General features: G+C 38.5%; 4 protein-coding genes across 4 annotated transcripts; all 4 read left to right on the forward strand.

The window, feature by feature from the left end:
- Positions 1-1779: 1779 nt before the first annotated feature.
- HETIRDRAFT_315270 (uncharacterized protein) lies at positions 1780-1947 on the forward strand (the record flags this gene model as incomplete). Its single annotated transcript, XM_009546842.1, has 1 exon — positions 1780-1947. One exon carries the CDS (start codon positions 1780-1782, stop codon positions 1945-1947), a length of 168 nt encoding a protein of 55 aa, XP_009545137.1.
- Positions 1948-2491: 544 nt separating this feature from the next.
- On the forward strand, positions 2492-3832 carry HETIRDRAFT_426337 (uncharacterized protein; the record flags this gene model as incomplete). Its single annotated transcript, XM_009546843.1, has 6 exons — positions 2492-2817; positions 2856-2890; positions 3025-3107; positions 3167-3336; positions 3462-3590; positions 3751-3832. The coding sequence occupies 6 exons, from the start codon at positions 2492-2494 to the stop codon at positions 3830-3832; spliced, it is 825 nt and encodes a 274-aa protein (XP_009545138.1).
- A 735-nt stretch (positions 3833-4567) lies between these two features.
- Positions 4568-4796, forward strand: HETIRDRAFT_315508 (uncharacterized protein; the record flags this gene model as incomplete). The annotated part of the gene is made up of 2 exons (XM_009546844.1): positions 4568-4668; positions 4724-4796. 2 exons carry the CDS (start codon positions 4568-4570, stop codon positions 4794-4796), a joined length of 174 nt encoding a protein of 57 aa, XP_009545139.1.
- A 173-nt stretch (positions 4797-4969) lies between these two features.
- HETIRDRAFT_163239 (uncharacterized protein) lies at positions 4970-5179 on the forward strand (the record flags this gene model as incomplete). Its single annotated transcript, XM_009546845.1, has 2 exons — positions 4970-4988; positions 5049-5179. The coding sequence occupies 2 exons, from the start codon at positions 4970-4972 to the stop codon at positions 5177-5179; spliced, it is 150 nt and encodes a 49-aa protein (XP_009545140.1).
- Between the last annotated feature and the right edge of the window lie 7430 nt (positions 5180-12609).

A 12609-nucleotide genomic window follows, 5' to 3' on the forward strand; every position in this document is an offset into this window, starting at 1 on the left:
TCCATGCCCCAGTTAGATCCCCAACATTGCACTCCTCTAGGTACCCTGTCCCTTCACCCAAGCTAGATAAAGATGAATCAGATTGAATAGAGTCAGAGCCTTATTGCCTGCTATCATGATTAATGTTTCTCCTTTGTTAATCTCACATCTGATCCACCTACTGTGCTTTTTTGTCTTGGGCTGGCTAAAATATCCTCTACTAGCTTTCACTGCTATACTCCTTTCTAGCCAGGCAACTCAAGCTAGGGCATTTTTCTAGCCACTTTCATGGCAGCACCCATTCCACCATCCAGACTCAATGCATAGTCTTGGGCACTACTGAAAGATTATCACTAGGAATACCACTAATTGGTGAAGCAGTCTCTGCAGGCTAGTGAACTGATTCTCTGCCCACACATATGTGTTATGCACATAGTCTGAAAGACCAGAGACATGTGTTAGTAACCAATCTTCAGGTTTAATAATATGATTGAGATAGAGATGGAGTTCACTGATTCTTAGGTCTTTAGTGCGCCAGGAAGCCCATGCATTCTAAGCTACTGCTTGGTCACATATCTAAATGAGCATGCTTAGCGCATGTGTTACAGATGCCTTTGCAGCACATGCTTCTCCTAGTATTATCCAACTTGTTGCACTAGCAAAGACACTCACCCAACCCCTCCGACTGACCAGTGGGCGATCCAGAATGAAGTTGATGTGCATGTCGTCAGCCATGTCAATTACAAAAGGAAAAAGCTGTTTAACATGAATGAAGCTCTTGCCTTTCAACCTAGAAAAGCAATATCATAGAGCTTTTCTGCAAACTTGGTGAGACTGTTAGTTGGGTGAGCAAAATGTGAAAGATCTTCCACAAAAGACAAATTATCATCAGCTAATGCAAGAACCAGAGCTGTGTATATCTGTTTGTCTAGACCATATATCAAGGGAAACTTGCTCTCAAGCCATTGGTTGAGATTGTCCTAATAATGCCTCGTAGTAACATAGTCCATGCCCCACTTGTCCAGAATTCTAGTGGCTGTCTCTTTAAGAACATACTTCTTCACAAGTTTCCAAATGTCATGCACATACATCTAAAATACATACTTGGTAATGTGCATCAGGATCTTGATGTAGTATTCTATTGATTGCCAGTGGGGATCATCCAAATCACCTTGGACCAAAACAGTGTGTGTGATGATGAACTATGAAGTGGGGCTTCCCATATGACAAGATCCGTGCACAATCTGAAACTGTATATGGCTCTCAGGTCTTCTTATTCACTGACCACAAGTATGAAAGGATCTGCGAGCTATCCATCTTTTCACCAGCCAAATGAAATCCCTTCCACAGTGCTGGAAACCTGTCCATTATTAAAGATCTGGTAAGCCAAGTATCCTTCATGCCTTTTGTTAGCACTCTCATATTGCCTGTCTGTGCAAAGTTCAGGGTTCTCTCCAGCATAGCAATAAACTCAAGATGATAGGGATTGATATCTCTGTTGTTTGTGGCCATTCTGGTTGATGTGGCATGGATGCCACATGCGTGCCACCTTTGGGACTCATTGATTACTCGCCTCTACAGCTGGGAGCAGCCCTATAGTCGCTCCCAAAGCAGGTATATTGCTTTCTTTCTCCATTTGGACTGTCTCACTTTGTTTTCACCTTGTCTCACCTTGTTTTAGTTGTTTCACTGGGTTAGCCGGCTGAGGCGGTCCTGTGTGATGTCATTGACACTCCGGACCGACCTCTAGGTAGAGCTTTTGACTGCTTTGTAAGGTGAACCACTTGTAATGACCCGTTGATGTCATACCTTCCTTTTTTGTTTCTTATTGTTCTGTGTCGCTCAAATACCCGTGGTCTGAGGGCGATTCTTTCTTCAGACTCCTACCCTCTGGACCACAGTCCTGTCGCTATAGAGCTTCTTTTGGGCACTCTCTCTATGCCACTCACTTTATTGTCACTACACTGAACAGCAAGGTTGTTGATACTGTATGCTTGCATTATGGCATGAGAGAAAGTAAGTAGCCATATGCTAAATTATCTGTATCTATATCTTTCCTGGTCAGACAGCCTTGCCCTTAGCCCCAGTCAAAAGTTGGTCGAGGGAGATTGAGGGAAATATAGGCATATATAGGCAGATTGATTCACAGCAATTAGATCAGATTATTAATACTGAAAATGCTGTGAGAAACGTGAAATAATGGACATTTGTTTAGTCTTTTGCTATCTTTCGCAAACACCGGAAATGCTGAAGTCATGAAACATAGTCAAAATTTGTCACAACACCTCTAGATTGCCTGCTTCAATTTTTTTTGCCTAAGTCGCTTTTTTGAATGAGAACAAGATTTTTGAATGAATTTATTCAAGTCAGATGAATCAATAGCATGAGTATAGTAACATTAAGTATAAAAAAAGGTTTATAGGAGCGGCGGCGTGCACGCGTGCAGTGCAGGCAGCAGAGATGATGGGAGGCGGGCGGTCCAGAGGCAGAGGTGCAGTCGGCGGTGTACACGATGCGGGTGCAAATATGGTCCGGAGGCAGAAGCAGTAGGTGGCGGGCTGTGTGTGGTTTGGGCAGCAGAGGTGGCGTGCATATACGCGGTGCGGGCGACAGTAGGGGTGTGTGGCGGGCTGTGTGCGCGGTGCAAGCGACTGGACGCAAGGGTGGTCCAGAGTCGGTGGCAGCGACATGTGCATGTGCAGTGCGAGCAACAGAAGGGCGGAGGGCTGCGTGCGCATGCGTGATGTGGGGGGCAGAAGGCATGCATGGAGGCAGAGGTGGAGGCATGCACGTGTGCGGCGTGGGTGACAGAAGGAGTGGGCGGCAGTCTGCGTGCATGTGTGTGCATGTGTGCAGTGCAAGTGATTGGGCACAAGGGCGGTGGGCAGCTTAGAGGCAGCGGCGGAGGCATGTGTGTGCGTGGTGCGGGCGACAAAACAACAAATGAGATAAAACAATCCAGTGAGAACAACCCAACCAAACTCGGTCAGATCTCGATTTCAACCACATCATATGATGTGACTGACTTGTGCGTGGCACGCCTAGCGAGCTCTGACAAGCCATCTCCTTTGACGTCAACTTCCGGATGTGCGGACGACATGTACGATCTAAATGGCGCTAATAATTCTGTAACCATTCCAGCTCACTCATATGGCCAATTTTCAGCTCTCTAATCTCGTGCCTCCAGCCTTGGGAGGGGCGGCTCCCCGATGTCGCAGGATTCTCCAATGTCCGTGATATCGACCTCATTTCCTTCTCTACCCTTTGCAAGCGGCTCGAAACTCATCGACCAAGCAAAGATGCCCGTGATTTTTCAACCAGCCCTGCTAAATCTGCAGAATTCCGGATACAGCTCCAGTCCAATATCCAACATGCCATCAAATGAGTTTGACTGGCATCGTATGCAGCCCCTGCAGGATATACGAAGCTAGATGAGTATTTCCACTTTTCACCACTGACATATACCTTTAGATATCATATAGTACTTATGTACCACTGGGACAAGCCATCGCCTCCGCCAGTGCGCAGGCACTTGTGCACTGTGGCAACCATGCCTACATATCGCTTCAATTAGAGAATGTACGGCTCAAACACCAGATGGAGGGCATGCAGTGAGCCATTTCTGAGCCAAACCGGCTCAACTCTTCCACTCTTGGCTCTTCTGCACCTGTCCCATCCTCACGACCACCTTCTCGTGCGACGCCGTTCATCAAGTCTAACCAGCTGCATCCCTTGTTGCACCGAGATACCCCTGTACCAAACATGATCAAGATGCGGCAGCATCCACAGCGTAGTTGGAGACGCTCTTGCGTCTGGATCTGCACGCCGACAGCAGCGACTATGGTTTGGATAGGTCAGTGCCAGGGTGTAGGCAGGCGATGGTTAGGTGATTGACGAACAGTGACGGAGGAAGGCGGAGCGGTGGCATGGTATGATTGGCATAGACTAGGTTGTACATTCCACACAAATCGATATGAATGGATCCCAATGGATCTGAATGGTTTTAAATAGATTCAAATGGATTCAAATGGATTCAAATGGGCCCAGTTTTCATTTTTCGAAAAAAAAAACCCAGCCAATGTAAAAATAAACCTGAATCTATGCCAATTGATCCCCCTTGATCTGCCTATAAAAAAGTCTAAAATTTAAAAGGGAGACCAATTCAATCCCATTCATATAGATTCGCCTATATTTCCCTCAATCTCCCTCGACCAACTTTTGACTGGGCCTTAGCCCTTGCACACATTTAGCAGTCCTCTGCTCTCAGCCATCATGGGCTTTATATGTTGTTTGTGGCCGTTCTGGTTGATGTAGCATGGATGCCACATGCATGCCACCTTTGGGACTTATTGATTACTCGCCTCTGCAGCTGGGAGCCGCCCTAGAGCCACTCCCAGAGCGGGTATATTGCTTTCTTTCTCCATTTGGACTATTTCACTTTGTTTTCACCTTGTCTCACCTTGTTTCAGTTGTTTCACCGGGTTAGCCGGCTGAGGCGGTCCTGTATGATGTCATTGACACTCTGGACCGACCTTTAGATGGAGCTTTTGACCGCTTTGTAAGGTGGACCACCTAGAATGACCTGTTGATGTTATACCTTCCTTTTTTGTTTCTTATTGTTTTGTGTGGCTTAAATACCCATGGTCCGAGGGCGATTATTTTCTCAGACTCTTACCCTCTGGACCACAGGTGTGCTCCCTTCTGTTCTTTGTATCTCTTTAGACTCTTACCCTCTGGACCACAGTCCTGTCGTTATAGAGCTTCTTTTTGGCACTCTCTCTGTGCCAGTTGCTTTGTTGTCACTGTGCTCAACATAGCCATCACTACCTTCATTGGGTCTGTAGTATAGATCTGCATCATCATAATTTCCTAGATCATCCAGTACATCTTATGCATCTAGCTTACTCTGAGCCTAGTGGTGATTTTGTGTGGTCTCTAAGCTAGCATACTGAGTTCATCAATTACTTTAAGGATTTGGGCCCCCATTTATATGAAGTTGAGGAGCAAAAGTAAGCATTCTATCTTGTTGTTGAATATTTCTGCTAGATTGTACTCTATGGTTATGAAAGGTCTGGGTTCCTCAACTTTAATAACCCTCATTTCTTTAATAGAGGAGTGGTTCCTCCTTATTAGTAATCAAAACCTTATAGGTAATGTCTTGAACTCTACAATTAGAGTTCAAGTGGTTTTTATCTTATAGAGGACTTGTGTGTTATCTCAGAGGAGCTTAGATAATAGATAAATATATTGGAGAATTCTAATCGTTTAGGAGTGGAATTTTTATCTCTGTGGGAGGAGGCTAGGTAATAACATAGAAAGGATTGACTTAGTATGACATAACAGGTCCAAGTTCTCTTGGAAAGGGGGGTGCTGGTAAGAGTTTATGGTTAACATATAAAGTGAACTTATTTAGATAGATAAGGAGGGTATATAGTTGCTTCTCATTGTGTTTATCCTATACTCTAATATTAGTACTTGTTTCTAGGGCAAGTTGTCTAATTTGTTAGCTCATACTAACCAATTGTCTTGGTATATTATTATGCTTATTATCTGGTTGTTTTACTAAGAGATTAGTGAGTCACTATAATACTATGACAGTGGCTATTTGTATTACCATAAAAATAGTGTTTCACTATAAGAGAGTATCTGCATATTATTCTAATTTTCCAGAGTAAGGATTTGTACTACTGGTAGGTCTTCCTAAGGCCAAGGGAGTCATTCTATTAATTAGTACTATATCTAATAGAGTTCCTGATAAAATTGGAATTACGTTAACCATTCTATCACTTGGTTGTTGACCTCTACCTCTTGGATATAGTTTTGTGTAAGCCTTATTTCTAGCATTTACCATAACTCTAGTAGAATGTGAATCTCAAGTTATTCTACTAGAATCACCAATATTTTTATTATTAGTATTCTTGTTCAGTGTATTGTTAGAGATGATGATAACAATAAGGAGGTTTGTAGGAGGTTTGAGAAGTAATGTTAAGTGGCTATCCCTAATAGGTCATTTGGTATCAAAATTAGTACTGGTTATTATGATATTGGAGAAGGAGTTCTGGAAAAAAGATAAGAATATTATATTATTATTAATAAGCATTTTATGGGTAAGGTATTGAAGAAAGGTATAGAGTGGTAATAAGGTTCTAGTTATAGGGGTTTGAAATACCCCTTTTTATACTTATAATTTGATTGTTATAGGATAATGTTTGTAAGAGCACATCTTATAAAAATCTTGTAGCATTTCTTCTACTGTTTCTTTTAGAAAGGTGTAAGGTTCCTAGGTATTGATAGCTTCTGGGTATTTTTTTCACTTTATGAGATATTTAGTGTCCTTATCTTGATATTTTGAATCTAAAATTACCTCTACTTTGTAATATTCTTTATCATTCAGTACTTTTAGTGGTGTTTTAACAAAGTTTGTGCCATGGGCTTCTGTTTTCTTGTATTTGATGAGCATAATAATAATCTTTACCTCAAACCCAAGAAATGTGAATTCTATAAGGAAAAGCTAAATTACCTTGGGTGTACAGTTACAAAGGATCATATTACTATGGAAGGCTCTAAGGTTGATGCCATCAAGAACTGTCCCATTACTCATACAATCTATTAAGCTGCTAGGCTTATTACATGCACTAAAAAGAATTCCTTGGTCTAATTGTGATAGCCCAACAAATAAAAACTATTGCACATCTTTGGGCATGTACAAGAAAGTCTTGGTTACTGTTAATCTTATCTTTGAAGAGATAGAGAAGGTGCTGGTTAATAATAGGACAATATTTGTTGCTAACTGGGAGGTCTTTTCTAATTGAACAGATGACTTCTGATAGATTCTAACATATGACTTGATATGTAGTGAGTCCTTAATAGGTTGTAGAGACTAGAGAATGATAAGAGCTTTGAGATGTATCCAGTGCTTCATTAGACTAGGTATGTTTTGATTGATTAAGCAGAGTTCACAATGCATAGGCTGAAAAAAGCCAAAAGCCAGATGTAGTATAGAAATCAAGATGTATATGAATTAAATAAGCTGATCTTTTAAGAAGCTTAGCTTGGCTATTTATATATATAAGCTATTTAGGGCAAGATAGAGATCTGGTCTGTGCTTCTAAATGCTAAGTAAGCTAAATGATTGGGATTTATAATCCACAGTTCTGCACTTTATTTATATATGGTAAGTATATCAAATGTCTGTCCATATTAATGAGTAATCAGAAACTGATCATAATAGTTGTAAGTATTAAAGCCAAAACTTGTTTATGGGATATATATATATAAGCATTTATGCATCAGCATGTAAATAGTAATCTTTCTAAGCTAGCAGTTTGAGTCCAAATTATATGCATACTACTTAATTTCCAAACAGCCCAAGATTTATCTTAATGACATGCCTATTAAAGCTTCTATTTAAGCAGATTCAACTTTACTTTAACCTATAAAGCCAGATCCACAAACTATTCTAATGCTCTATTTAGGTGTTCAGACTTTAATAAGAGAGTGGAATCTGACAACAAGGCCCAGGTTTTACTTCTAACCAGACTTTTTAATAATTACAATGATATACTAGTGGATTCAAAGCAAATATACATGTTAAGGCAATAAAAATGGTATTATCAAACCTCTTTTTCCTCATCTGACACTCTTGCTTGAAATATGACCTCTTAGTAGATGTAGCCCTTAATAAGCTGCTTACATACAGTCTTCAAGCAATAAGAGAAAATCTAGGGAAATAGACACATGAAGACAGTATCACCTGCCAAAATGGCTACATATGTGTCCCTAAAGATAACCTTCTTCAAAGGACTATCATTAAGACATACTATAATATACTTACTATGGGACACCCTAGAAGAGCCAAAACATTGAAACTGGTACAATGATACTACTAGTAGACACATATGATGGAATTTATTCATGAATACATGGATGGCTGTGCTATATGCCAATCCATAAAAAACCTATATTATAGGACATATCTACCTATTCACCCTTTAGAAACCACCAATGTAATCTAGTATTTTATCTTCACAGATTTTGTTACCAACTTGCTAGAGAGTCAAGAATATGGCTTTATCAATGTGGTGGTCAACCAAGGATTATCCAAGGGAACTATTATGATTCCTTGCAAGAAAATGATTTTGGCAGAAAAAACCATATTACTCTTCCAAAACTATATTTTCAAACATCATGGCTCACTAACCAAAAAAATCTCAGACCATGGCCCATAATTCACTAACAAGTTCACACAGAAACTATGGAAAAACCTAGGCATCACTGCTGCCCTTAGTATGGCATACCACCCCCAAATAGATGGGGAAATAGAATGGGTAAACCAAGAGGTAGAACAGTTCTTCTAAATGTTTTGCAATTACCATCAAGATAATTGGGTAAACCTCCTTTTATTTGCTAAATTCTCACACAATACATGGAAATGCTCTACTATAGAAAAATCCCCATTCAAAATAATATATGGTTTTAACCCTCCTTATTTAGCAGGCAGAGCTTTAAAAACCAAGGTACCCATAGTAGCAGAACAAATACAGTCAATAATGAAAGCATAGGAAGAAGCCATAGCCAGTCTATAAATAGCAGCCTAATATGCCAAAGACTAGGACTTCAACCAAATTAATCCAAAATAGGGAAAAGGAACTCAAGTCTGATTAGAAGAAGCCCACATACAGACTGCACATCCAAAGTTCAAACTAGTGCCAAGATAATATGGTCCTTTTAAAATTCTCACCAAAGTTGGACCCTTGGCATATAAACTGGAAATCCCTAATCACTAGAAAATCCATCCAGTTTTCCATGCCACTATGCTAACCAAGTATAAAGAAATGAGAGCCTATGGCATAAACTTCATCAGACTGCCACCAGAGGTATTGAATGACAAAGAGCATTATGAAGTAGAGGCTATTCTAGACTTGAAACAATAGGGACAAGGGACCAAACACCTTGTGAAATAGGAAAAATACCCAAAGGCCAATAACATATGGGAATCTTATACCCTCCTAAAGAAGACAGCAAAAGAGGCCCTATAAGATTTTTATATGGCCTATTCTGACAAACCCTGTTCTGCAGGATTACTGTCACAAAGTGTATAAAAAAAGAAAAATTTTCCACTTTTTCCACAAGAGTTCAATCTCTATATACTTCCCTCACTACAATATGCTCATTTATGATAAATCTACCACCTCCCTCACCATCCTGGAATTCCTTTCCAGATATCATCCTAGCCATTATCAACCCAGATATTAAACAACACAATAAACTGGAGTTCTCAAATATTCCCAAGTCATCCACTGCCAAAACATCCACTTCTTCCTCTACCAAGATTATTGACAAAGGAAAAGAAAAAGGAAACACCAGGTTACTAGCATGGCAGAGTCTCAGAACTCTATTATGGGCTGAGAACTCTAATAGCCAAGACCCTAGCAATACTAGTAGATCTGCAGTTCAAGATCAATATCTTGATAGAATTCAAAAACATGATAGAGGCTTAACCCATAGAAATCTGGATCAAGAATTAGATGCTAACAACCAAATATTGGAATAGATACTCTGATTCTAATTTTACCAGGAATTATATCAAACACAGTATCAACTGTTGAACAGGCTCTTCTTATCTTGGGAACCCCTTCTACTAGTATAAATCCTAACTCTAGAAAATTGGAACAACATGTGGATGCTCTTCTACAGCAAAATACTATCTCCATAGTAATATAAATGGCAACATCTGTAAAACCACTCACTCCCTTTTATTAGCTCTAGATTATTGCTAATAGTGTCTAAAAGTATTAATAGCATCTAAAAGTGTCCAATTTCTTAATTGGGAGCAATACATTGTGAGCATTGGATTGGATTCTAATTTCATGATATTAGCACTAATTCTATACTAAGAAGTCTTTAATTAGCAGTAGGAAATAGTAAGTACTACTACTCTATCAGTGAGAAGGTAAAGATATGGCATATTTCATACCGTTTTAGTATATTACTCTCCTTTATATATGCCTGTACCATTATCTTGTAGCTCTTTTGCTGACTTTCCAGCTGCCTTTAAAAGAGACATAGAAGGAGAGAAATGTGCATTGATGCCCTCAGCCACATTGTTGGCAGCTTGGCAGCTGCCACAAGAGACTATGAAGACCTCAGTATCTTGGCCTTGTACACAAGATTATTAAAGTTGTCATTGTTAGCCAATGCCTGCTACTAGTCATTACAGAACACAATATATGGGTTGGGCTTAGGGATATGCTATATGCAGCCTTATAGACCTTGTCTATTAGTACAGTGGTCAATACTGTCTTGTGTAGCACACAATCATCATCACTATTGATACTACAATTTTTAGCACTATTTATATTGTTCATTGCCTTGTTATACAGAAGATGCTCAAACTTGGTGTTTTCCTCTAGCTATTAGATTGTGGAAAAGACAGTCATGTTGGTATATGGTGCCAGAATAATATATTTGCCTGCCATATAGAAAATATGTGCACTAAGCATATTAAGATCACCTCTAACAATCTTGTGCTTATTTATATATAATCATGCCATATATATACCCTTGTCTTTACCCTCTACCTTACTAGTGGCTATTTGGAAAACCCCTCTCTCTTATTGAATCTTAATTATTTATAATCATGTTTTTGATCAAATTTGCAAATTTAGGTAGCATTGTCATTACTAGTAGAGTCCCATTGAATATTATACTCAATTATAGTTTTACACATTCTAAATCCAACTTGTGTAAGTGCCACAATTTATTTTTATCCTATATAAAGTGTATTATTTATTTTCCATTGGTTTATTATCTTTTTAGCTAGTATTTAAACTAAATCCTGAAAGACCTGACTTTTTAGGTATTGATTGACCAATTTATTTATAGGAAAGAGGAAAGATAAATGTTGAATAAAATCAGAGATGTTGAGATTGCCTATATTATGTTTACTTATTTAGATTACCAAGTTAATATATTAGACCTTGTGGCTTAGTGGCTTAGAGCATCTGTCCTGGGTGCTTGCATACATGAGGTTATTAATTCAATTCTGGCAGAAGGCAAGTTTGTTATAGGCTATATTCTGTGTTTAGGTATTTAACTAGTATTCTAGTAAACATGACTTTATACGAAGGCTATGAGAACTGTGATACTTGATTTATTATTATTTTTTCGAAATTTCAAGTTATAATCAATCCTAATAATTTCTAATTCAGGAAAATTATGTATAATTACAATAGGTTTAGGGGGGGTAAGCAAATAATCTCTAATCTTAATCATTCTTAATTATGCATAAATAGGACTAATTAGAGCATAATATAAAAAAGTGATCTCCCAGATGATAAAATATAGACTTACAAATAGCTCTCCTAGCAAGATGCTCTTTAATATAGTGTTATTAATAGTTTCATAAAAATCTTTAGGGTAAGAAAGGGTTTGTGTGTTCCAATAGATTACCAAATTGTGATATCTGCTAGTGGTCATAATCAAGACTTTTTTCTGCCACTTCTCAATATATTCCTACTTAGTCTCTTATAATAGGCCCTGTATTGTCTTCATTCTTGAAATCAACCATGTAACCTCTTCCTCCTACCTTTTCCATAGGTCTGCTTAAGCCTCTTTAAGATAGTAAAAGGCTTCTATATAGAAAAGGACAGTCAACATTCCAATGCCCTGTCTTGCCATAGTGATAACAAGGTCTAGGTAGCTTGCTATCATAAGTGTGCTTTTGATAATCAGCATTCTACTTTCAAGCCACATTAATATCTATATTAACCACTTAGTTGTTTATTCTACAAGGGGCATTAGTGGAGTTGTAATGTAAAGTGGGTTAGAGACAAAAATAATTCAGAAAGCCACTTCAAAAGAAGGTGGAGTTGGCTAGGATAGCTTTTTGAGCATTTTGAGCTTTTATGTATATATCTACTTTATAGGCCATATTGACCCAATCTTAGATTGTGTCCACAGGTTGGGCTTCTTTATTATAGATTTTGTCTATAACTCACAGATCTAGTCCTTATTGGAAGTAAGGTACTTGTTCCTTTTTGAAGATATTGTATTAGCAACAATAAGGAGGAATTAGTTAGAGTATTTATCCATGGTCATTTTTCCAAGGAAAAATGCCATAAGGACACTACATACTTTATCTATTTTGTTGGATTTCTTGAACTATAATCTAAATTTATTCAAGAAATCTGACTAAGCTTCTAAATCCTTGAGAGTTTTGGTGCCTACTATTTTGGCTGATAAGTTTTCTGCCTAGGCACCTACCATGCCATGTCTTATATATGAAAGTACAAAGTATAAACTTTTAAGATTTGGTATGGTCATCTGAGTAATTTTCTGGAAGCTTGACTTTTCCTCTTCCAGGTTATATAAGAGTAGAAGAGGTGATGCCTAACACTTGTCCTAATATATTAGTGACAATTTGTGGGTTTTAGATGTTGATTGGTATTTGATTATGTAATGAGCTGGAGTCTGAATAAGAAGTGACTTTTTCTTGCTCTAAGTTATTAGGGATTATTGGCTTAGGATCTCTATACTAAGGCAATATATTCCAATAGTCTTCTGTTTTATTCTAAAAGAACTCTTCCTCTCTTTTATTGTCAAAGGTAAAATAGTAGTGCCTGTTTTTAT

This window comes from Heterobasidion irregulare, assembly GCF_000320585.1.
Source record: "Heterobasidion irregulare TC 32-1 unplaced genomic scaffold scaffold_04, whole genome shotgun sequence".
In the NCBI taxonomy this organism is placed as follows: Eukaryota; Fungi; Basidiomycota; class Agaricomycetes; order Russulales; family Bondarzewiaceae; genus Heterobasidion; species Heterobasidion irregulare.